This window comes from Macrotis lagotis, chromosome 1 (assembly GCF_037893015.1).
Source record: "Macrotis lagotis isolate mMagLag1 chromosome 1, bilby.v1.9.chrom.fasta, whole genome shotgun sequence".
NCBI classification, from domain to species: Eukaryota; Metazoa; Chordata; class Mammalia; order Peramelemorphia; family Peramelidae; genus Macrotis; species Macrotis lagotis.
The window spans coordinates 919501203-919529011 of record NC_133658.1 but is presented as its reverse complement, the minus strand read 5'-3'; the positions used below and the strand labels follow the sequence as shown (position 1 = coordinate 919529011).

At 36.3% G+C, this 27809-nt stretch overlaps 1 protein-coding gene across 1 annotated transcript; it reads right to left on the bottom strand.

The window, feature by feature from the left end:
* Window positions 1–15474: 15474 nt before the first annotated feature.
* Window positions 15475–16419, bottom strand: LOC141492527 (olfactory receptor 2G6-like). Its single transcript, XM_074192875.1, has one exon. The coding sequence runs from the start codon at window positions 16417–16419 to the stop codon at window positions 15475–15477; it is 945 nt and encodes a 314-aa protein (XP_074048976.1).
* Window positions 16420–27809: the final 11390 nt, after the last annotated feature.

Here is a 27809-nt window from a genome sequence, read left to right as displayed (position 1 = left end):
CTCAGATTAAGGTATTTTTACCTTAAATTTCAATAACTTGGCACCATTGTAGGTATTGTTCCTGAAAATTTTTCCCTTTCTCCTTAATGCATTTCTCCTGTTCTATTAAAGTTTCTTCAAGTAAAAATGCTTTCCTAATGTTGCCAGATTTGTTGATGAAATTCCTGAATTTTGAATGCACATTCTATCAGGAGAGAATGATTGATAATGACTTCATGCAATAGGTTAAACAAAGATTTCTTCAGCTTTATCTATGATTAGACATATTAGAGATATAGTATGGGGTAGGGGGTAGAGCATGGGTAAACAGGGCTTCAATTTCCTACTCAGATACCACTCTGTTGTGCTAGGTAAGTCTTGTCATATTTCTGGGCCAGTATAGGGGGTTCCCCTAAAAAACTAACCAACCAACCAAAACAAAACAGAACATGACAAAGAAAACCCCCCAAAACCTTACTTTTCCATTGAGATTTGGAAAAGCTGTATACTTGAGACACAGGAGCTCCTAGTTCCAGACTGGTGAAGGATTCAGGAAGAGATGCCAGCTGACAGTTGTGTCTCTCACTATCTAGTCCCAGGTCACAGATCCAAGGAGAATTCCCAGGTCACTCCTGGGTAAGGAGAGATTTGAGGCCCAAAATTTAAAGTGCTTGCCTGGAAAGAAGCAAAGTCAGAAACAACCAACTATAAGACTCAAATTCCATAACCAGAAAACCAACTTTGAAGTTTAAACCTCTGTCACTCTAACCCAGCAGAACTTTCCAGTTGATTCATATAGGTAGGGTCCAGATTCAGGCCACTGTAGTTCTTTCTCAAACTTGGTCAAGAATTTTCAAAGCTCAGACACAGATTTAGGTTCCTGGATTAGAGCACTTAGAGAACCCTTACAGTTTCAGGTTCCCAGTCTAAACTGTCCTTAAGAGCCTGTAACAACCAACTAATCACTGCTTCAAGAAAGCAGTGATAGGACCATCTTGGACTTTTCCTCTATAGGCAGAGAGAATCTCATAAATATTGACTAGCGGAAGAGAAATTATATCTATATGTGAATGTATCTCCCTCTATTTCTGTCTCTCTCCCTTTCTCCCCTTTTGTCCTCTTCCAGTCTCTCTCTGCTGTCTCTCTGCTGTCTCTCTCCACCCCCACTCTCCCCTACCTAATTGATCCAGTACCTCCCTTGTGAATTACATTAACTACTAAAAAGCAAATTGAATTTCTGAAAAATGAGAGGAATTTGTTGTAACTATTACAGTGTGCTTTGACTCAAGTTCCATATTTGAATAAAACAATTCTTTTCCAAGCAACTTTCCTTAAAAATATTTAGCAAATTAATAAAACAGTTGTTGTAATTCTGGTGGCCTATGACATGCTAATCTTAAAATCTGAAATGTTATAATATTAATGATGGTAGTTTCTTTGAAAACATTCCTCTGGATCTGAAATTAACTATTGATTTAATTCTGGGTTTGGAATCTGTCTGTTTTCATTTACATTATCATGGTCACAGTTTATGTAACTTTTTATGTTTTGCTTTCATCATTAATTCATAAAAAGCTCCCCTTCTTTTTGATACCTTATATTTTCCATTCTTTCTGCTTAAAAAAGATTGCATTATTTTCACATAGCAGCCATTTCTTTAGCCATTCCTCAGTATTTGTTTTTGTTTTTTTTCCAAGACAGTAGTGTTAAGTGACTTGCCAAGGTCACATAGTTAGGTAATTATTAAGTGTCTGGGTCATATTTGAACTCAGGTCCTTCTGACTCCAGGGCCAGTGCTGTATCCACTGTGCCACCTAGCTGTGCCTATTCCCCAGTATTTGGACAAATAGCTTGCTTCTGATTTCAGACTACAGAGGAACCCAATAGTAGTGGTCCTTTAGGGAATTCTCATTTGGAATTCCAGTCAAATACATGGACCTTCCTCTTTCTCACTCTCACTCCTCTCCAGTCAGAATCTTCCAGTTCTTCTCCTGCCTATGATGATGCCACAACTTGGAGAATGTCATCCTTATGACATCTTGAAAGTCTTTCTATTACTTGGTGAGCTGTAACACTACAGATAATTTTTCTTCAGGATCTGTCTTTTCTAACTTTGAAGCATGAAAACTATTCAGAGTTGCATCTGAGAGAGGAGAATGAAACAGTATCTTCCATCTGTTCCCCATACAGAGGAAAGCACATGTACAACCAGATCTGCACCTGGTCTGGGCTCATTTTTCTTTTCTGGTATTTCCTTATTTCAAATTGGGACCATCACTAATCATCTTGTTTCTTGCTTTGCCACTGGACTCTGATGACTAGAGGAGAGAATGAGGTTGATGACTTTTTCAGACCTACTGTACTAATCCAATTCAATCACAAGTCAAGACATCATTAATTCTCTTTGAGAACAAAGAATGAACAATAACACCTCTCTGTCTAAGGGACTGAATAGCAATCTTGATATGGACAAAGAGAAATGACCTTGTGATTTCAGAAGGTCTTAAGGTTCTCATGAAACCAACAAAGCAAGAGCTGTGGCCTGAAAAGTCCATTGAAGTTGCAGTAGTAGCATTGGGAATGAGATGAAGTCAAGGAAGAAGTATCAGAGAGAAACCACTGGAAGATTCCATGAAGAGGTAAAAGGTAAAATGGCTGATCAGTACCTTAACAAACACTATTTGAATTTGTAGTGCAATTATCCCAGGTGACTGTTAGTTTGGAAAAGTTAGGTTATTAAATCAGATTCTAATTCTCCTCCCATCAATAACTATTTCAAGATTTTTTTCATCTCCTTAAATACTTTCTCCCTTATCACACTTAGAAAAAGGTCTTGGTGTCATACTTAACTGAAGTAAATATTGAAGCCATTTGCTGGCTAGTCCTTTTCTCTCCTCATCATGAAAGTCCCCCTTCATTAACCCTCACTATCTAATCTTCACTTCGAAATTTCATAAAGGATGCCCCTGGATGAGAGAAGAAGCCACTTAAAAAAACATTTACAATGTACCTACTGTGTGTGGCAAGCACTATATGAAATGCTGAAGATATCAAAAAAGAAAAGTGTCTGCCCTCAATGAGCTTTCTGTTTTAACAGAGGGAGCATCACAGAAAAAGAAAGCTGAACAAAAGAGAAGGGAGCAAGGGAAGATGATATCTGGCATTATGGAGAAGTCCAAAAGAGAGCAGACAGACGCTAAATTAAATTATTGAGGGGCGGCTAGGTGGTGCAGTGGATAAAGCACCGGCTTTGGAGTCAGGAGTACCTGGGTTCAAATCTGGTCTCAGACACTTAATAATTACCTAGCTGTGTGGCCTTGGGCAGGCCACTTAACCCCGTTTGCCTTGCAAAAACCTAAAAAAAAAATAAATAAATAAAAAGAAGTCATTGACCTGGGAGTCTTCCTCAAATGGAGATTTTTAGAGGAAATTTTTCACTCTGTCCTCCAAGCAGAGAGTTCCAGGGCAGAGGATATTGAGAAGATGAGAATATCAAGGGTCGTGTGATCTTTTGGGATGATGAATTTCCTATGGACAAGTTGAAATCCAAAAAGAATGCAGTCAGGTGGTGCTCCATGTTCATTTAATCCCATATCCTTCTCTTTTCTTTAACATACTATCCCCAGTAGCCTTTATACTTTCTCTCTAAATGACAAACTTCCCTTACCTAGCAATTCGTTTCCTGCTACTTACAAACATAGCCATGTTTCCCCTTCCTTAAAAACAAACCCCATCAGATACATGAACATATATGCACATGCACATATCTAAATATGGATATAGAATGTATTTATATATACTGCTGACAATAGATGACTATTGATAAGATATATGACCTTTCCTTATAAATCTTTCCTCCCCTTCTCAGATGAACTTTATAATGGCTTCTATCCAAGTGACTCCACTTCTCTCATTAAGTTTTAAATGTTAGGGAACCTGGTATCATTCAAATTAGACTCTTCTCTCTAAAGTTAATAATGCAATGCCAAATCTAATGATCTTTTTTTCTTATCCCTATCTCTTTAGACCCCTCTGCATTCTTTTTGTTTTGTTTTTTGCTTTTTTTTTGCAAGGCAATGGGGTTAAGTGACTTGACCAATGTCACAAAGCTAGGTAATTATTAAGTGTCTGAGGCCAGATTTGAACTCAGGTATTCCTGATTCCAGGGCTGGTGCTCTATCTACTGTGCCACCTAGCTGCTCCAACTCTGTATTTTTTGATGTAGTCTATCACACTCTCCTTTTGGACATTCTTCTTTCTCTGTATTCTCTTGTTCACTTCTCTCTTCCAGAATTTCTCCTATCAGCCTGACTCCATATTCTCAATCTCTTTTGCTGTCTCTTTATCTAAATCATAATGATTCTTTCTTTTTCTATACTTTCACACTTTGTGATCCCATAAATTTCCATGAGTTTAATCATGATCTTTATGTTAATAATTTCCATATCTATATATCTTGATCCCTTTCTTTTTCTTAAGATCTGCTCCCACAATACCCTTTTAGGTGAAGAACATTCTCATGAGCTCTGGAAATTCCCATCTTCTTATTGCTCTATCCACTGTGCCACCTAGATGCTTGCTACAATCAACTTATTTTTTTTTAGTTTTTGCAAGGCAATGGGGTTAAGTGGCTTGCCCAAAGCCACACAGCTAGATAATTATTAAGTGTCTGAGGCCAGATTTGAACTCAGGTACTCCTGACTCCAAGGCCAGTGCTCTATCCACTGCACCACCTAGCTGCCCCTGCATTCAACTCTTGCAACAGACATTGGAAGAGGTTGTTTTTTCAGTTCCTTCCTCTTTATGACTTAGAGATTTTCTTGGGTTTGAGATCACAAAAAAAGAGAAAGTTGTCAGATTCTCCCATTAACATGATATCCTGCCTCTAATTGCAATTATCTTTTAAATGACTGGTTTTGTCATGAGAAAATTTAGACAGTAATACATTATTTGTGGAAATGTAAACTGATCTAACCATTCTGGAAGGCAATTTGGAGTTATGCCCAAAGGGCTATAAAATAGCACATAGTCTTGTACTAGAAATACTTCTATTAAATCTGTATCTTAAAGAGATCATAAAAAGAGAAAAGGACCCACATGCACACTAATATTCTTAGCAGCCATTTTTTGTGATGGCAAAGAATTGGAAATTAAGGGGATTTCCATCAATTGGGGATTGACTGAAGAAGTTATAGAATATATAATGGAATATCATTGTTCCATAAGAAATTATGAACTGGCAGAATTCAGAAAAATCTGGAAAACTTACATGAACTGAGGCTAAAGGGAGTGAGCACTACTGAGAGAACACTCTATGTATTAACAATTGTAGATACTATGTGATGATTAACTGTGATAGCCTTAGCTCTCCTCAACAACATAGGGATCCAACCCAATTCTAAAAGACTTAGGATGGGAAATGACATTCAGAGAAGGAACTATAAAGTCTAAATGCATATTAAAGCATGCTATATACACTATTAAAAATTTTTTTTCTTTCTTGAAGTTTTTGCATTTTGTTGGTTTTTTTATCAGCAGAACTAACTTGGAAATATGTGCAAGATGAGTATACATATGTAATTGCAAAGTGACCCATTTGACCTTGATGTGAATATCGATTTCCCTTACTCACAATGGTCCAGCTTGACTAGATAAGACCAAATTTTGGAGATTCACTTAGTAAGCATTATATAATCAAGGTTGGATTTGCAATCCTTTTTGGGCCTGGAAGTCATTATTGTTAGATAACTTATTTATCCTTGGTGATAGTTATATAAGTCTCAGATTTGGTATGATGCCAGTTTTGTTCTAGGTCCCTATAATTGTCCAAACAGTTAGACCATGCTTACTTGTAGATAGCAGAGCCATGTGGGGTGAATAGTAGTTAACCACAGTCAGTATGCTGGACAAGGGGAAGAAGCATACTAGGAACTTGGGAAATTGATAAGGAAACTTGGTCTATGCAGATTGAAATATATGTATGGACTTGACCTTGCAATGTTCCACCACCAAGGCTGTACATTAAAAGATATATACATATATATATATATATATATATATATATATATATATATATATATATATAATATATGTCTCCAAACCTTTTCAACATTCCTTTGGTGTCTCTGAATTAAAAAAAAAAAGCAACCTAGAAAGTAATGAGTATGGAAATTGTTTGAAACTTCCCCATGATTAGATTTATATTGAATATAATTTGGCTCATCAGCAAGATTTTTACAAATTTGACTTACTTTACAATACAATTTAATTTACTTTACAATAACCTACTGCAGATTACTTATCTTAGGGCAGAGGGTGGGAAGAGTGGGAGGGAGAAAACTTTACAAAAATAAAAGTTAAAAACTATCTTCTGATAAGTGGGGGAAAATGAATGGCTCATTTTTTTACATAATAAGAACCAAAAAAGGGGGTATGGGGAAGAAGCTAAATTCTTAGACCACTACATCCTATTGAAGAAATATTCTTATAATCAGATATCAGAAGACTGGAAATAATACGGGATGCTCCTCCAAAAGACATCTGGAGTTAGGTCTCTACCAACTTTCTGAGATATATAAAAGCCTTCAAAGCCTTAAGCATCAAATTATCTAAGGAGAAAGCAGTTAATAGGTTGCAGCTCACTTTCCAAATGGTTCATGGGAGTGGCAGAGATTTCAGAATATTTGCTATAACAGAAATACTTTTCCATCAGTTATGGGCAATATAGAAACCTGTGGTCAATGTCAGGGGAGGGGATGGAAGTTGACGCTAGTACTCATGTTAGCCCCAAGTGTTAGTCAAAAAATGGTCTAAAAATATTTCCTCTTTATTTGAGAGGAGAAAAGTAGAAAAGAAAGAATGGGAGAAGAAAGGAGTGAAAGATAAGGGGAAGTAAAAGGGAGAAGGGAGGGGAGGGCTGGAGAGGGGAAGAAAAAGGAGTTAAAGGGGACAAAAATAGAAAAGGGAAGAGTGAAGAAAGAATGAAGAGAAGAGGAGAGGTGAGAGGGAGGATGAAAAAAGGCCTTGCTCTAGCAATTTGGATAAGACAAAACAAACATTATCAATTTCCTTTTATTTGAAGAGGAAAGCTGATACTTGAAGCTATGAGAATTCTCCATACAGAGAACACATCCTTCTATATATTAGGAATAGTAATATGAAATCACTATGAATAGGCATATGGATCATCTTGCAGGAGTCATGATTTAATTGATCTTACCATAGTGTGCAATCCTGAGAAAATCACTGAAGATCTGTCTCTTTTGTTTTATGAACAGAAACTAGTATTCCTTATTAAATAAGGCAATATTTGAAAAGTGTTTTGCAACATTAGAAGTGATTTATAATTATTAATTATTGTTATTTCAGTCAAATATAAGGACTTCCCAGCATGGAAACTCCTTTCAGCAAAGGTAATCTCAATTCATCAAAGATGTAGTAAATAGGACACAATCCAGGAGGTACCTGAAGCATAAAGTTTTCAACCTGTCATGTGACTAATCAATGTTCGAACTGTCACTTGATCTTGAATATTTGACATTTATTACAATTCCAGAATCTACATTATATGCCAAATCACCTCTATCTGTGGTGGAGATAAGAAGTTTCAGAGGACTAAGTGTGGCTATTGTGTCTGTATTATTAGCTTTCACAAACACATTTTCCCTTCTTCCTTTGCTGTTGAGTGATGCATTGTAGCACAAAGGCACGTCCTGTATCAGATCCAAAGTCCTGAACTCAATGTACTAGACATCTCACTTCCCTGTTGGCTCCTAAGTTTGAGGGGGAGGATGGAAAGGAAGGGAAGGGCAATGAAAAATGAACCAATCAAGCAGTTTTGGCTACAGAATGAAGAAATGGCAAATATTTGACCAGGACTTTGATATTTCAATTTAGTTTTATTTTCTTCTTTTTTCTGTGACTTAGAGAATGAGCCAGGCAGTCTGGGGTAGTGAGTATAGATGCAAATATAGAGGAATGAGTACAGAAAAGGAGAGAAAATATATGGTTGACATTAATTAGAATTCAGATGTGGAATCTCTTCTTGAGAAGTAATGATATCTACCAGTGGTGAAATGTAATCCAAAATCCAGAATCAATCATATATTTTGGGGGACTTGGTCAAAGTGGAAATGTGTTTTACATAGCTGTTTCAAGAGTTTTGTTTTTCTACCTTTTCTTCACTTGTAGACAGAGTAGAGAGGAGTGACAAATGTCAGTTAAAAATACTTTGAAAATAGAAAAGAGGAAATGATACCGCACTCTGAATTTTATGGTTTCAGGGAAGTCAAATCCTCTACAGCTTCTCTGAAAAGAACTTCACAAATTCAATCATACAAGATCTTGAGGAAGCATTGAGCCCCCCTGTACTAGTTGTGTCCACTTTCCCAGTAGGAAAATAATTCTAGGAAACACTATTTTAAGAAAGTTCTACTTGTGTTTCACTTCATTTCTGTCTGACTTCCACTTTTCCAATAACTCCATGACCCTGCCACCCCTCTTTCTCTGTTCCTACACGAATGAACCTCACATCAATTTTTTAAATTAATATTTTGTGGGGTGGCTAGGTGGTGCAGTTGATAAAGCACCAGCCCTGGAGTCAGGAGTACCTGGGTTCAAATCCGGTCTCAGACACTTAATAATTACCTAGCTGTGTGGCCTTGGGCAAGCCACTTAATGCCATTTGCCTTGCAAAAAACCCTAAAAAAAATTAATATTCTGTTTTCCAATTATATACAATAATAGTTTCTACCCATCAATTTCTGTAAGGTTTTCAATTTTACACTCTTTCCTGCACCTTCCCTTCCCTCCCCCTAATCCCCCACAGAAGGCAGTCTGCTAATCTTTACATTATTTCCATGCTATATACTGATCAAAACTAAATGTGTTGGGAGAGAAATAATATCCTTGAAGAGAAAATAAAATATTAGAGATAGCAAAATTATGAGTACATAAAACACCTTTTTTAGTTTTTTTTTTTTGTTTTTTGCAAGGCAAATGGGGTTAAGTGGCTTGCCCAAGGCCACACAGCTAGGTCATTATTAAGTGTCTGACATCGGATTTGAACCCAGGTCCTCCTGACTCCAGGGCTGGTGCTTTATCTACTGCATCACCTAGCTGCCCCATAAAACACTTTTTCTATGAAAAAAAATTGAAGTCAATACACTTGGGTCTTTGTTTAAACTCCATGGTTATTTCTCTTGGTACAGATGGTATTCTCCGCTACAGGTGCTCTAAAATTGTTCATAATTATTGCACTGATAGAATGAGCAAGAACACTAAGATTAACCATTACCCCTATATTGCAGTTAGGGTGTACAATGTTCTTCTGGTTCTGCTCATCTCGTTCATCATCAGTTCATGCAAGTTTTTCCAGGCTTCTCTGAATTCCCATCCCTCTTGGTTTCTAATAGAACAATAGTGTTCCATAACATACATATATCACAATGTGTTATGCTATTCCCCAATCGATGGACATTTATTTGATTTACAATTTTTTGCTACCATAAACAGGGATGCTATGAATATTTTTATACAAGTGATGCTTTTAGCCTTTTCCCTCATCTCTACAGGGTATAGACCCAGTAGTAGTATTCCTGAATCAAAGGGAATACACATTTTTATTGCCTTTTTGGCATAATTCCAGGTTGCTCTCCAGAAATGTTGGATAAGTTAACACCTCCAGCAACAATGTCCTTTCCAACACTGAACATTGTCCTTTTGGGTCATATTGACCAATCTGAGATGGATGAGAATGTACTTCAGAGCTGCTTTAATTTGCATTTCTTGAATCAGTAATGATTTAGAGCAATTTTTCATATGACTATGGATAACTTTGATTTCCTCATCTGTAAATTTCCTTTGCATATCTTTTGAACATTTCTCAGTTGGGGAATGGCTTGCTTTTTTTTTTTTTTTATAAATTTGACTCAGATCTCTATTTTAGAAATGAGTTCTTCAGACCACTTTAGAAATTGGTCTATATATACATATTATATATATTATAATATTACCTAAGTCTCTTTGAATCCCTCTCATTACCATTTATTTTTGTTGTTCAGACATTTCAGTCTACTTTTCTTGATGATCCATTTGGCATTTTTATGCCAAAGATATTGGAGTAGTTTGCCATTTCCTTCTCTAACTCATTTTTCAGGTGAGGCAACTGAGACCAATAAGGTTAAGTGAACTTCTTTAGTTTAACTTAGCTTCTGAGGTCAGATTTATACTCAGGTTTTCATGTTTCAAGATTTGGTGATCTATTCCACTGCACCACCTATTTACCTTAACTGGGTTGATTTATTTTTTTTTTTTTGGTTTGTTTTTTTAGGTCAAGTCATTAAGCCTTCAGAAAAAATGCTTTGTTCAGAGATCTCCATAAAATTTCTGTGGATATAAAAGATGGAAAAAACATCAACAATGGTTGCCCTCCAGAAGCTCAGAGGATAATGGGGGAGAAAACATTCTAGTTATATATGAAACATTTCAGAACCAAATCCTTGAGGGGCCTAGTTCTCTAGCCAGACTCTACTTATGCCATATACACACACACACACACACACACACACACACACACACACAAAGCCCTACACAATCAGTAAGCTTAGAGAAGTATTAAAAAATGTGTATGTAAAGCCAAATTTTATTTTGTTTCTTCTTTAAGCCCATATCTGGAAGTTAATGCTTGTCCCTTATTACAACAAACTCTGAATTATTATTTTTAAGGCTAAACTCACAGAGGTCTATTCAGTATACACTCAAAGGGTAAACTATACCATGAGTAGAGGTTGAACTTTCACTCCCACAGATATCATAGACACATAATAGTCTCTCCTCCTAAGCTACAGGACCAAGAGATAGTAAAAGCAGATATGGGTAGGACACTTGGGAAGAAAAAAATTATAGAAATTTTGTCTTTTTTGGGGGGAAAAAAAGGAGTAAGTGAAAACTTTTAGCAGAGCCATATGTTCTGGAAGAAGGGTAAGAGTACCTTCCTTATCTGTTTAGTTAATTAACACTTGTTATTTGCCTAATACTTCTTTTGTTAGGATAAAGACAAAGGAATGAATTCATGATGGGAGGAGGAACTAAAAGATCAAAGACACAACTGTGCTTCAGTTGAGTCTGATTCTTCAAGTTCCCATTTGGACTTTTCTTTCTTTCTTCTGCTCCTTTGACAGAAGAGGAACTTGGAGAAACAGAGTTAAGTGACTTGCCCAGGATCACACATATATTCACTGGTTGAGGTCTTCTTAGAACTCAGTCTTCACATTTCGGTCCTGGTTGTTTATCCCCTGCAATATTTGGCTTCTTGTTCTTAATTCTATCACCTCGTTTTTGTTCATCATTTCTTATTTATCCTGACCATAGCTTGCTTGAATAATTTGTTTCCATGCTGTCTCCTCTATTAAATCATGAGCTTTTCTCTTTGGACACTTCCTGGCATATTGTAGGTCCCTAATAAACACTTTTGTGATTCGTTGAATGAGTCAAATATCTTGCCTCATTTCTAACAATAAATTCCAAAGGATTAAATTGTTAACAATAAAAAAGCCATAGCTTTACTAGTAAACATAGAGGTCAATGAATAAAGGCTATGTCACACACAGGTACGAATAAAAGATTATTCAGAAGTTGACAAGGTATGGAAGAGATGTTTTTAATAACTAAAGTTCCTATTTGTATCCTAAAAATATAAATAATGGTAGGTCATGTAGCTGACCAGGGAACATCAATTTCCATATTTATCAGGTGTGTGTATAGATATGAATGCATATGTGTGTGTGAGTTATAACATATATATTTGTAAATATATATATGGATTTATAAATCCAATCCATATATCTCATATATATCCTTATATATCCATATATATCCTTATAAATCTAGCATAAATAATTGTGAGGAAAATGTGGGTGTGTGAGTTCCATAAAATGTGAAGGGAGGATTGACAGTTTACATTACAAAGACTAGGGTCTGCCTATATTATTGCCTATGGGCAGGTACTAAGAGAAGATAAAAGGGGGCTGCTGAGTGGCACAGTGGATAGAGCTCAGGTCATGGAGTCAGGAGTACCTGAGTTCAAATCTAGCATCACCCACTTAATAATTACCTAGCTGTGTGACCTTGGGCAAGTCACTTAAGCCCATTGCCTTGCAAAAAAAAAAAAGCACCTAAGATAAAAGATTTAGCCTCAATTTGATCAAAAACTGGTGAGATTGCCCCAGCTGTTTTTAACTTAACTGAGAGTCTTGACCTTCTCCTTTGCACATGCTCAGGGAGCTCTACCTCTTCTTGCTTGTTAGTATGATGAGCAGGGTAGACCAAATGTATGGGAGTCAATGAATCACTTAGACTGTGATGCCAGCTTATGGTTGGCATGAGGGGGCAGGAATAAAGCCCAAAGTTCATGAAAGATCTTGTATTTTGGGATTTCCCTGGCCCTCTCTCCCACCATGAGAGAAGTGTGCCATTTTCTTAAAATACCTTAATAAAAACCATTTTTATCACTCTGGACTAAGTATTCTTGAGCTATTTATAACAATTATATGCCTATTTTTAATAATCTACATACATAAACGGGTTCTCATGTAGTAGAAACAGGATGTATCACTTCTAAGGCAGGTTCTGAGTATTACATATCAGCTCCTATATTCAAAAGATTCTGGGACTGAGTCCCACTTACAAAATTCCTGCACATATAAACGGGGGTACTCTCTCCCCATAGTAGGAGTGAATTCTTATATGCCTCCTTTAATCTAAAGTAATGCTTTTCATACCTCAGCTGTTTCAGAAAAGTCCAAACATATCTAATCATTGAATGACATGAATGGTGAAGGAGTCTTCCTTGACAAACATACTCTCCAGCAGTCTTTCTATGAGAAAGTCTACCTGTTTTCTGAGCCTTAAGAGGAGGAAAAAAGGGATACAATTGAGAAGCATTATGAAACTCAAATAAGACAGGACTTTAATTATGGAGCTGAGGGAGAAGGAAGACTTGAGCATCACACTGAATCTGAAAACACATCCCAATAATTACCAAAACAAATCCCTATACAGAATACAAAGCAGTCTTCCTGAAAACAATTCAATTTTCCAATAGAGTTGTGATGGATAACAAATGTCAACTTCTAAAGCAGCTGGGAAAAAATAATCTTTTGAACTATATATCTACATAATTGTGAACTTTATTGAGTTGATTAAAACACAAAACAAATAAAACAACTATCAGCTTAAGACTCAGTATGACATAAATTAGTGAAGAAACAATACAAAGGAACATTTTTCTATAGACAGAATTATCAAGAATTATTTCTTTGAGATCACTCTTATTCATAGAAATGCTAGTAAAATGACCCTATAATAGCATTTTATGGACATCAAGCAAGCTGATCTAAGCTCAGATTGTTGGAATGGCTGTGGGGAAAAATAGAAACACTATATACTTGCTTAGCAAATTATGAATTGACTCAATCATTCTGGATTACAATGTCAAATTATGCTCATTCATGCCATCTGACTATAATATTTCAAAACTGCATTTAACCCCTTAGAAGGCAACTTCTGGAAATGAAGATGATTGTGAACTACATTATTTTTATAATAAAAAACTGGAAGCAAAATTTATCCATTGAATTGAAAATTATTGAACAAATGTTAGCATATGAATGCAAAATAATATCTACTCTTTAAGGATAGAGAAATATGAAAAATGCAAATACAAAAGGGAAGGCTTAAAATGTTGACAAATTAAATAAAATATGGATTGTAATGTATTCATAATTTTAAACTATTAAAAAATTCACACCGGGGGTGACAAAATTCTCATAAATTACAAGGAATTGTACACACAAGTATTAAACAATTGAAAATAAAATGCACACAGAGTAATAAAATGTTCATAAACTACCAGGAATTATATAGAAAATTATTAAACTTTTGAAAACAAAATTCATACTAAGAAATAAAATTCTCATAAAGTACAAAGGTCCTTGTGGAAGCTACAATGGCAAGATGATTCCATATTTTCTGTTAAAAATCAAACCAAAGTGGAAATTGACTTTTGCTATCCATCACAACTCTATTGGATGAATGACTTCTTTTCAGGAAGCCTACTTTGGATATTATATAGGGATTTGTTTGAGTGTTTGTTGGGATGTTTTCAGTTTCTGAGTAATGTTCAACTCTTCCCTCTCCCTCACCTCCATAACTAAAGTCCTGTCTTGTTTATTTGAGTTTCATGATGTTTCGCATTTGCATTCCTTTTTCTCCACTCATGGCTCAGAAAACAGGCACATTTCCTCATAGAAAGATTGCTGGAAATGTGCTTATTTATGAAAAAAATAATAAATTAAAAAAAACAAGAACTTTTGACCAAACCAAACAAAAAAAGATTGTGGAACAATTAAGTTTGTCAGGGAAAACTCCTTCCCCATTCATAACATTCAGTGAGTGGCTATGTTTGGATTTTTCTGAAATGTGTGGTAGGAAAAGCTTTTAGGCTACAGATTTAAGGAGGTATGAGAGAGACTATTCCTCCAATGCCTCCAAGATCAGCAACTACTGCTAGTGCTATGACTATGACAGTGACTGACAGCATGAAAGTTGCCAGAAAACATTGACCAGTGTCTATATAAGACTAACCAGAAGCAACATATAACAGAGAATATGTATTTGAGCAAAGAAAAAAAGAAAACACCAGCAATAGCTTGGATTTGGAACAAAGGGAATAACACAAAGGAATCCTCACAAGAGATCCAAGTGATCAGGCAGATTTGTCCTTCCATATGTCTTCTAGCAAATGTAATTTACTGATCATTTATGTTCCCAACATGTATGTATATTCCTTCTCACTAGTTCTTAGGTGCTTCTCAACGATGGGATGTGTGATGGGGAATGTGCTCCTGGATGTTATGGGAGCATATTTTAATACTCTTCTCTCTGTAGTATTTCATTAAATGCCATTGTATTGAATTTTACAGAGGGATCATGATATAGTGGCAAGCCTCAAAGTCAAAAGGTCCCAGATTCTGACATATACTGACTTTGTGACCTAGGACAAGGAACTTACCCTCTCAGTGCTTTGAGACAAAAGTTAGCTAAATGGTTCAGTAGGTAGAATGCCAGCCCTAGAGGCAGAATGACTGAGTTCAAATCTGATCTCAGACAGTCACCAGCTTTGTGGCCCTGGTCATTTTACCCTGTTTGCCTCAATTTCTTAATCTTTAAAACTATCTGATGGAGGAAATGATAAACCACTTCAGTATCTCTGCCAAGAAAAAATTCCCCAGATGGTGTCACAGAGAATTGAACATGACTGAAATGACTGGAAAAAACAAATACAACATATACAAACAGATCTAAATCTATGTCTCTCTGTTACTGCATGTCTCTGGCTGTCTCTATTTCTCTGTCTCTGTCTCATTGTCTCTCTCTTTCATAGTTCTTAGACAATCCTTTAAGATTAAAGTAATGCTTTTAGTTGAATCCTATGTCTCACAACTTCTCTGGCACAAGAATTTTCCCTAGTACCAAAGTTTTTAGTGCTCCTTTCACATCTCTGTTCCTTAGTGTATAGATGACAGGATTTAGTAGAGGTGTGACCACAGTGTAAAAGAGAGAGACAAACTTTCCCTGGTCTTTGGATTGATTTTTGACTGGCCTGAGATACATGAAGATGATGGTCCCATAGAAGATGATTACCACCATCAGATGAGAAGAACAAGTTCCAAATGCTTTATGACGTCCTGATGTAGATTTGATCCTCAAGATGGCCTGAGCTATGTATCCATAGGAGACTAGGATGAGAGAGACAGGCACTACAAGAAAGAGCAAACTGGCCACAAAAAGCTCAGCCTCATTGAAAGTTGTGTCCACACAGGCCAGTCTGATCAACACTGGCACCTCGCAACAGATGTGGTCAAGCTGGTTGTGACCACACATTGGTAGCTGAATTGTGAGAGAGCCCTGAATCAGAGAGGTGACAAGGCCACTGAGCCATGCTGTGACAGCCAACCACAGGCAGAGCTGAGGATGCATAATGACTGCATAGTGGAGGGGACGGCAGACTGCTGCATAGCGGTCATAGGCCATAATAGCCAAAATAATACACTCGGTGGATCCCAAACTATGGGACACATACAGTTGTACCACACAGCCACTAAAACTCATGGTCTTGTCTTTTTTCCCCATGGTTACCAATAACTGTGGGACAATGCAAGTGGTCAAAGAGAGGTCTACAAAGGACAGGTTGGCAAGGAAGAAATACATTGGGGTGTGCAGTTTGAAGTCTAGGCAAGACACTAATATTATGGTTATGTTCCCCACCAGGTTCAAGATGTAAAAGACCAAGATAACCCCAAAGAGAATAGTCTCTAACTGGGGTTTGTCAGAGAAACCCAAGAGAATGAAGCCCTCTTGGGAATTGTTGTTTGACTTCATTGATCTTCTACTTCAGTTTCTGTCAGGAATCAAGAGGGGGAATTGGACCAGTATTCTGTGGAAAGAGATCAATACATGCTGATGAATCTCAGTTCTTTCTCAATAGCATTTCAGCCTTAACTGTTCAGTTTTATTTTGAGAAGATACAGTTGCTTTTTTGGTAAATGTTAAAACTAAGATCTTCAGATGCCAGGTCATGGGAAAGGAGCAACAAAGGTTTAGAGTATGTCTAGAAAATTCCCCCAAAGCTAAAAGCAAGGTATAGCAGAATGATAGCTGACAGGAAATCAAGAAACCTAAATTTGATTACCAGTTGTCTCATGAACTAGTTACAGATCATTGGGAATGGTATTTTTCCCTTCTTATCCTCAGTTTCATGACTGGAATAGATATGACTAAATAAAAAAAAAAAAACCTCTTCACACATATAGATTCAGATGCCTATCTCATTAGGCAATCCCATTTGGAGGAAAAAAAGAAATCAATTAAACTTGTCACTTGACCTTCCCGGAACAAGTACCTAAATGAATGACAAGATTTTTCAATTAGTGTCATTGACAGTCTTTATCCAGTGCCTCCCTTGTTTTGAAAAGCATGCAATTTTAATATTATTTGATTGAATAAAATAACTTTGTTAGTCCAGTTTTATAAAGAGTGTGTATTTGAGTTTTGGGGAAAGAATTCTGGGATCATTCCTTTCAATACTGGGTAAATTTAGGCAAACAATCAATCTATTGCCTAACATATAGAGCCATCTCAAGGATTGTACATAATGGGATAGCATTCTGGGATCCATTAACTTTGAGTAGGCAAAAGGGTCCCCTGCACTTTGATATAATGTTACTGGATTTAATCATAACTATAACTGGAGAATCCTGAGAAAGCATGAAATGTGACATGACTGGTCTCTAGGCAGGGAATAAATATCTTAGCTGCTATGGATAGGAAATGAAGACTCATAACACTTGTGAATACATGCTTGCATGGTGACAGTGAGCTCCCTCAGACAAGGGACTATTTTGTGGTATATTTTCTTTTTCTTTAATTTTTTTCTATGTCTAGCATTTAGCAAAATGGAGACATATAATAGTTATTTAATAAATACTTGTCCTCCTTTTGCCCATGGACACAGTTAGTAAGTATCAAGTATCTGAGAACAAATTTGAACTCAGGTCCTCTGGACTCCAGGGTCAGTTATCTATACACTGAATCACCTAGTTTCACCCTATTTGTTGCATAGAAAATATAATGGAATAATAATTGTATAATATTTTCAAACCTTAAAGGAACTATATTATTACAATACTATTTGCTTGCAATAGAGTGGCAGGACTTTTCTTTGTATACATAATGCTTAGTCTAGTGTCTGATACATGGAAGGTGCTTAATATATGCTAGTTGGCTTGAATTAACCAAAATGATGACATAATATTTACATAGCAAATTGAATTTTTTAAAGTACAACATAAATTACAGATACTTTCATTACAAATTATACTTTTTTTTCAGAAGAGAATGAGAGCTTCTAAGATAGGGATTATTTCATAATTGTATTTTTAATTCCAGAGCCCAGGATAGCATTTGGCACTTACTGATTGACTGTGGCTTAGATTTGCATGCTAAGGTAGTGAGCCTGTGGACAGAAAAGCTTCCTTCTTGATCCACATTTTTTTTCTTTGCAAGGTAAATGGGGTTAAGTAGCTTGCCCAATTCCACACAGCTAGGTAATTAGTAAGTGTCTGAGGCTGTATTTGCACCCAGGTACTCCTGACTCTATCCACTCAGTGTTCTATCCACTGTACCACATAGCTGCCCCTTTGAGCTACTTTTGATCTACTCAGTGGTAATAACCTTTATTTCACTAACCTTTAGTTCACTAACTCATGTACTTGTTCACATTCTGGGATTTGAAGCCATTTTGTATATAATTCAGCATAGTGAAATTTCTCCATTGGAAATTTCATTTAAAATGAAGGCCCACTGGGAACTAGAAAGAGAGACGACGAACAGAACTTAAGGACTAGAGTTAGGAAGATATGAGTTCAAATGTGACCTCAGACCTTTACTGACCCTGAGCAAATTAACTCTATTTGCCTCAACTTCATCTGGAAAATAAGCTGAAGAAGGAAACAGAAAATCATTGCATTTTCTTTGATAAGACAACTCCAAATGGGGTCATAATGAGTTGAACATGACTGAAGTAACTAAAAATAAGATTTGGTAGGTAGAACCAACTATGGCAGTGAGAAGCCTGGAACTTTCTTATGTTCTCCTGGGTTTCCTTCAGAAACATTAATCATGTTCCTAAATGGAAGGAACAAAAGAACAGAGAGGACCATCTTCCAACAAGGCCTGTGTATAGTGGAGAGTGATTGTTCCTAGGACAGTGATGGGAAAACCAACAGCATGGTAAGGTGGGGACCAATAGGAGGTTCTCAACTACAGGAGGGATTTTCAGTGTAGGCTCATGGAGTTCTGTCCCAGCAGGTCAAGGACACAACAGGTCAGCTGAGAGAGAACTCCAATAAAGTATCCCAGATGTTCATTCAGCTGTTACAACTGGTCAGAATGCAGATAGAAAGCCTCCAGTTTTCCGAATCCAGAAGTCCTTTTCAAATGAGTAAGCAACTGGCATTCCCAACATGGACAGCCTAGAAAGCAAATGGGCTACACAGTGAGCACCCCTATGGAGTTCCCAATGCATATGGCCCCAGGAAAGCAGGCAGGCCTCTAGAGTTCTCAACTTAAAGATCTATGAGTAGACCCTCCCCCAGCACATGAACTCTTGTTACTTGAGCAGTAACCTAACTCAAAATGTCTAAGAAAGGTAAGACAAAGGTAGGTATATATAAAATTACCCTGGAGGTAAGGTCAGGCAAAACATTATCTCAAGCGAAGATGGCAGAAAAAAAAAGCATTGCATGTGAAGCTGTAGAGAAGAATAAGAATTGGAAGAGTTCAAAAAAGAATTTTAAAATCAAGTGAAAAACTGAGGAAAGAAATGAAAGAGTAATATAACATCTTGCAAAAGGAAATTTAAAAACTGACAGAAGAAAACAAATATTTTAAAAATACAATTGGGCAAATAAAAATGGAAATGGATAATAACAACTTTACAAATAAAATTGATCAAATGTCCGGCCAAGATGGTGGAGAGAAGACAGGCACAGTTCTACAGTCTCCTGATCTTTCCCCATCTATGAGATAAAGCAAACCTCTTAACAGAAATCCAATCAACATAACCCAGAAAGAAAAGCCTTGAGAAAGAACATCTACCTCGGAATTTGTCTTCAGTAGTCATGGGTGAGTCCAGGAGCAGAGGGTGGAGATCAGCTGTGGATCAGGCTGCTTAGAAGCAGGGTTGGAGCCCTGAGATCCTGAGGGCCTGAGAACTGAACCTGCATGATCAGCAACAGGGCTAGAGCCTGGTCAACTATGGGGTCTTGGGTCAACTAGGGAGCAGAGGCATTGGTGTTGGTGCTGAAAGTCTGGAGCTTGCCAGCAGGGCTGGGGGAAGAGTTCTGGTGCAGGAGAGCTGCTGACATCTTCCCTGGGCTCCTCTTGTCAGGAGGAACTCCAAGTCCAGTGCTACATTTCAGGTGAAGCCAATTCCCAGAACAAACTCAATTACAGAGTTTCTGCCCCAGGTGCAGGTGTTTGGGCAAAAGAACCGCCTCAGCTGACAATAGGGAAAGTGATGACCTCACCCCAGGGTATAGCCCACCATTGATTGAAGACAAAAGTATTTAACAGCTTCAATCATGCCCTGCAGGTCAAAGGAAAAGGACTCAATCAAGATCACATAGAATCCAGAGAAAGCAACCAACACTCCCTACTGGCCAACTGGAGAAATTACACTCAATGAGTAAATCCTCTAGCACCCCCCATACTGACCAGCTGGAGATATCACACTCAGTGATTAAAGCTTCTAGGGATCCCAACACCAAACCTCTGTGAACCAGTATCTCCCCAACTCAATGTCTTAACAAAATGAAGAAAGGTCAGAGGAAAGGTGAATCCATAGAAAATTTCTTGGAAGGAAAAATCCCTAACTCAGAAAGACCTAGAACCTCTGAGGAGAACATGATCTGGTCTCCAGCACAGAAACACTTCCTTGAAGAAATAATGCAGGAGCTTAAAAATCAATTTGAAAATTTGGGAAAAGAAATCCAATAGAAGATTAACACCTTGCAACAAGAAAAAAAAATCATTGGAAAATACAATAGGATAAATACAAAATGAGAATAATTCTCTCAGAACCTCAATTGGACAAATGCAAAAAGAAAATAATTCTCTCAAAATCTCAATTAGTCAAATGGAAAGCTATTTCAAAACTAGAATTGACCAATTGGAAGAAGAGTTGCAAACATTAAATGAAAAAAACTCCCTTAAAAAAAGAATGGAGTCTACAGAAACTAATGACTTCATGAGAAGGCAAGAGTCTGTTTAACAAAACCAAAAAAAAGAAAAAAAAGAAGAAAATGTAAATTACCTCATCAGCAAAATAACTGCCCTTGAGAATAGGTTGAGGAGGGGCAACATGAAAATTACTGGTCTTCCTGAAAACATTGAAGAGAAAAAAAAAAGTCTGGATTTAATATTACAGGATCTAGTGATGGAAAAAATGACCTGAAATCATGGAACCAGAGGGCAAAATAGTTATTGAAAGAATACATGGATCCTCTCCGGAAAGAGACCCTAAAATGAAAATACCAAGGAATTTTGTGGCCAAATTCCAGAACTATCAGATAAAAGAGAAAATCCTGCAAGCAACCAGAAAGAAACAATTTAAATACCAAGGAGTCACAGTAAGGATTACTCAGGACCTGGCTGCATCAAGATTAAGGGATCAAAGGGCTTGGAAGGAGGTATTCTGAAGAGCAAGGGAGCTTGGAATGCAGCCAAGAATCCACTATCCTGCAAAACTGAACCTTCCTTTTCAGGGGAAAAGATGGACATTTAGAGAAATGGAAGAATTCCAAAAATTCCTGATGAAAAGCCAGAGCTAAATAAAAAATAATTGGACATCAAAAAGGAGGTTCAAGAGACACCAATAAAATGAAACTGGCTATATCCCAGCATGTGAAAAAGATTCTCATAACTCTTGAGAATTGTAACTCTAACCCTAAGTGATGGACACTCATGACTTATCCATGAGACTGCTATCCAATGGGATGAAACTAGCTATAACCCTATTTTGGAGAAAGACTCTAATAACCCTCAAGAATTGTAACTTTATTACATAGAATATATTTAGCTTAGAAGTGATGTATACTCAGAATTTTCTATGACTCAGATAGAACGATTTAAAAACACCTCCTCCTTAAAAAGGGGGGACAGGAAGGAGATGTGAGGGGGGAGGGGATTGAATGGGATAAATCTCGTTACATTAAGAGGTAAAAAAGACCTATGGTAATGGGGGGGGGGGGGAGGGAGGAGATGAGAAACACCTGAATCTTCCTCTCATCAGACTTGGCTTAAAGTTAATTTACAAACACACACACTTAGTTAACTTAAAAAAAATCTTACTTTTCAAGTATTAAGAGGGGGGAAAAGTCAAAGGTAGGATGGAGACAGGGAGGGGGAGAAAAAAGGGGAACTAACAGAAGAAAGGGAAAGGAAAAGGGAAAGGGAAAAGAAAGGGGAGGGAGGGGATATAGGAGGGCAAACACACTGAAGGGGGTGGTATTCAGAAACAAGATACTGGAGAAATCAGATAAAGTGGGGGAAAAGGGGAAAAATACAAAGAGAAGGAAGATAGCATGGAGAGCTATAAAGAGTTAGTAATTATAACTTTGAATGTGAATGGGATGAATTCCCCCTTAAAATGTAAGCCAATAGCAGAGTGGATTAAAAACCAGAATCCTACAATATGCTGCTTACAAGAAACTCATTTGAAACAGACAGATACATATAGAAAAAAGGTAAAAGGTTGGAGCAACATATATTTTGCTTCATCTGAAGTGAAAAAAGCAGGGGTAGCAATCCTCATTGCAGACAAAGCAGCTACAAAAATAGATACCATTAAAAGAGATAAGGAAGGAAACTACAGGAAGACATAGATAGAAGAACTCTACTATGGGAGAGCTCCACCTCCCACTCTCAGATCTAGATCATAAAATAAACAAGAAATAATTTAAAAAGGTAAATAAAATGTTAGAAAAACTAGATATGGTAGACTTATGAAGGAAATTGAATGGGGATAGAAAGGAATATACCTTTTTCTCAGCAGTACATGGCACTTATACAAAAATTGACCATGCACTATGGCATAAAAACCTAACAATCAACTGCAGAAAGGCAGAAATAGTGAATACATCTTTTTCAGTGCAATAAAAGTCATATGCAATATTAGGCCAAGGAGATATAGACACAGAACCAATTGGAAACTGAAAAACCTCATGCTAAAGAATGAGTGGGCCAAAAACAAATTATAAAAAAATTAATTGTTTTATCCTAGATAATGGAACAACATACCAAATCCTATGGGATTCAATAAAAGTGGCTGTCAGGGGATATAGTATATCCTTACATGCTTACATGAATAAATTTGAGAAAGAGGAAATCAATGAACTAAATGTGCAACTAAAAATTTAGAGAAAAAATAAATTAAAAATCCCCAATTAAGTACAAAATTAGAAATTCTAAAAATCAAAGGAGAAATTAATAAAATCAAAAGCAAAAAAACTATCGAATTAATAAATAAAACCAAGAATTGGCTTTATGAAAAAGAAAAACAATAAAATTTATAAACCTCTGGTCAAATTGATTAAAAAAAAGAAAGAAGAAAACCAAATTGTTAGTATCCTAAATGAAAAAAGTGAACTCACCACCAACAAGGAGGAAATTAATGTAATAATTTGGAATTATTTTGACTATGCCAATAAATTTGAAAATCTAAGTGAAATGGACAAATATTTACAAAAATATAAGTTGCCCAGGTTAAATGAAGAGGAGATTAAATACCTAAACAACCCTATCTCAGAAAAAGAAATTCAAAAAGCCATCATTGAATTCCTTAAGAAAAAATCTCCAGGGCCTGATGCATTGACAAGTGAATTCTACCAAACATGTAAGGAACAATTAGTTCCAATTCTATATAAACTCTTTGGAAAAATAGGCAGAAAATAGAACTCTGCCTAACTCTTTCTATGAAATCAATATGGTGCTAATACCTAAACCAGGAAGAATTAAAACAGAGAAAGAAAATAATAGATCTATCTCCCTGATGAATATAGATGCAAAAATCTTAAATGAAATCTTAGCAAAATGATTACCAGTTATTACTAGGATAATACATTTAGACCAAGTAGGATTTATCCCAGGAATACAGGGTTGGTTCAATACTAGGAAAACTGCTAGTATACTCAATTATATCAACAACAAACCTATTGGAAATTATATGATCATATCAATAGATGCTAAAAATGCCTTTGACAAAATACAGCACCCATTCCTACTAAAAACACTAGAGTGTAGGAATAAATGGACTGTTCCTTATAACAACAAGCAGAATCTATCTGAAACCATCAACAAGCATTACATTCAATGGGGATCGGCTAGAAGCATTCCCAATAAGATCTGGGTCAAATAAGGATACACATTATCACCACTCCTCTTCAATATTGCATTAGAGGGGTGGCTAGGTGGTGTAGTGGATAGAGCACCGGCCCTGGAGTCAGGAGTGCCTGAGTTCAAATCCAGCTTCAGACACTTAGTAATTACCTAGCTGTATGGCCTTGGGCAAGCCACTTAACTCATTGCTTTGTAAAAGCTAAAAAAAAAATATTGTATTAGAAATGCTAGCTTCAGCAATTAGAGAAGAAAATGAAATTGAAGGAATTAGAAATGGGAAGGAAGAGACAAAATTCTCACTCTTTGCAGAAGACATGATGGTTTACCTAGAGAATCCCAAGAAATCATCCAAAAATTAGCAATTTTAGCATAGTTGCAGGATATAAAATAAACCCTCATAAATCCTCCACTTTTCTATATATGACTAGCAAGATATAGCAGGAAGAGCTAGAAAGAGAAATACCATTCAAAATAACCTCAAACATTATAAAATTCCTTGGCAGTTTATTTGCCAAGGCATACTCAGAAACTTTTGAAAAACAATTACAAAACACTTTTCATACACATTAAATCAGTTTTCAATAACTGGGCAAACATCATCTGCTCATGGATAGTTCCAGCTAATATAATAAAAATAACAATTCTACCAAAACTAAAGTACCTGTTTAGTGCTCTACCAATCAAAATTCCAAAACTCTCCTTTAATGTGTTAGAAAGAGTTGTAAGTAAATTCATATGGAGAAATAAAAAGTCAAGAATTTCCGGTGATTTAATGAGAAATAGTGTAAACGAAGGTGGCTTAGCCCAATCTCATGTAAAATTATATTATAAAGCATCAGTCATCAAAACTGTCTGGTATTGGCTAAGAAATAGAGTGGTGGACCAGTGGAATAGGCTAGGGGCTATAGCAGGAAACAATTACAGTAATCTGCTGTTTGATTAAACCCAAAGAGTCCAGCTATTGGGATAAAAATTCTCTCTTTGATAAAAGCTGCTGGGAAAATTGGAAGTTAGTGTGGAAAAAACTTATATTAGACCAACACCCAGCACCCTATACCAAAATAAGATCCAAATGGATATAGGATTTAGACATAAAAGACAATACTATAAGCTAACTAGAAGATCAAGGAGTAGTTTACCTGTCAGATCTATGGAAAGGGAAGCAGTTCATAACTAAGGAAGAAATTGAGAACATCACTAAAAACAAACTAGATGGTTTTGGTTACATTAAATTTAAAAGCTTTTCCACAGACAAAAGCAATGTAACCATGATCAAAAGAAATGTAGCAAACTGGGAAACAATCTTTACAACTAATGTTTATGAAAATGGACTCATTTCTAAAATGTATAGTGATCTGAGTCAATTTTTTTTAAAAGCCATTCCCAATTGACAAATGGTCAAAGAATATGCAAAGGCAATTTACAGATGAGGAGATCAAAGCAATCCATCTTATGAAAAATTTCCCTGAATCATTACTTATTAGAGAAATGAAAACTATAGCTTCTCTGAGGTACCACTTCACACCTCTCAAACTTGCCAATATGACTGGAAAGGATAATAATCATTGTTGGAAGGGTTCTGGGAAATCTAGGACACTTACATTGTAGGTGGAGCTGTGAACTCATCGAACATTTCTGGAGAGAAATTTGCAATTATGCCCAAAAGGCAACAAAAATGTGCATAGCATTTGATCCAACAATACCACTACTGGGTCTGTACCCTGAAGAGATGATGAAAAAGGGTAAAAAAACCACTTGTACAAAAATATTCATAGTAGCCCTGCTTGTGGTTGTAAAGAATTGGAAATCAAGTAAATATCCTTCAATTGGGGAATGGTTTAGCAAACTGTGGCATATGTGTGTCATGGAACACTATTGTTCTATTAGAAACCAGAAGGGATGGGAATTCAGGGAAGCCTGGAGGGATTTGCATGAACTGATGCTGAGTGAGATGAGCAGAACCAGAAAAACACTATACACCTTGACAGCAACTTATGGGTAATGATCAGTCATGATCGACTTACTCATGTCATCAGTGCAGCAATCGAAAACAGTTTGGGGCTGTCTGCAATGGAGAATGTCACCTGTATTCAGAGAAAGAACTGTGGGGTTTGAGCAGAGATCAAGGACTATTACTTTAACTTGGAAAAAGAATTGATGCCTTATTGTCTGATCTTGCTATCTCTTATGCTTTGTGTTTCTTCCTTAAGGATGTGATTTCTATCTCATCCCATTCAATTTGGATCAATGTATACCACAGAAACATTGTAAAGACTGACAAATTGCCTACTGTGGGGGGTGGGGGGAAGGAAGTAGGATTGGGGGGAAAGTTGTAGAGCTCAAAATAAATAAAATCTTTTAAAAAATAAATAAAATAAAATAAAATTGATCAAATGGAAAAGGAGCTACAGAAGCTAACTGGAGAAAATAATTCCTTGAAGGATGGGGCAAATGCAGATCAATGACTTCATGGGACATCTAGAAACAATCAAGCAAAATTTTAAAAATGAAAAAAATATAAAGAAAATGTAAAATACCTCACTGGAAAAACAAATGACCTGGAAAATAGATCTAGAAGAGATAATTTAAGAATTATTAGATTCCTTAAAATCTATGATCAAAAGAAGAGCCTTGAAAACATCATTAAATAACTTATCAAATTTCTAAAAATTCATCAAATAAAACTGCCTTGTTATTCTTCAACTGAGGGGATAAATAGTCATTGAAAAAATCCATTGAACAACTCCTGAAATTAAATATACCAAGGAATATGTTGGACAAATTCTAGAATTATCAGATAAAATTGAAAATCCTGAAGGTGACTAAAAAGAAGCAATTCAAATACCATGGAGTCACAGTCAATTTTATGAAGGACCTGACATCAACATTAAAGGATCTAGGGAGTGGAATATGCTATTCTGGAGCACAACATTGAATATATTCTTTCAGGGGAAAAGATGGAGATTTAAAGTAATAAGTGACTTTCATATATTTCTGATGGAAAAAACTGAACAGAAAATTTTATCTTCAAATATGAGTATCAGGAGATACATGAAAAGATAAACAAGAGAAAATAAAAAGATTTATTCAATAAGCTTAACTTGGATGTATTTCTACATGGGATGAAAATTCCCATAGCTGTTGAGAATTGTAATTCTATTAGAGGGAATTCACTTAGACTACAGTTATGAATTTAAGTTGATTTTGATGAGATGAATAAAAAATAATATATTTAAAAAAGGGTTTGTAACAAGACAGGAAAGAGAAAGTGTATAGGGTAAATTGCATCACATGAAGAGGTACAAAGGATCTATTGTAAAAGAGGGGAAGGAGGGAAGGGGTGAGAATTGCTTCACTCTTATTCTCATTGGATTTGACTCAAAGATGGAATAATTTCAGTCATTAGAAGACAAAAAGATGGGGGATAGGGTCTAAAAGAAGGAAATGAAGAAATGAGGGAAAAGGGAAAGATAAAAGAAAAGGGAGGGAGACTGAAAGAGGAGGGGCAGGTTGAAGGAGGTGGTATTCAGAATAAAAAACTGATGAAAGGAGAAAAAAAAGAATAAATGGAGCAAGAGAGCATGGATGAACTCTTCCATAAAATGGAAGCCGATAGCAGGATGAATTAAAAGTCATAATCCTAAAATATATTATTTGAAAGAAACACATTTGAAGCAGAGATACACACAGATTAATGGTAGAATGATGGAGCAGAATATATTATGCTTCAGCTGATGTGTAAAAAAGTAATCTTTATATCAAACAAAGCAAATCAAAACTAGATCTCATTAAAAGTATAAGGAAAGATGGGCATC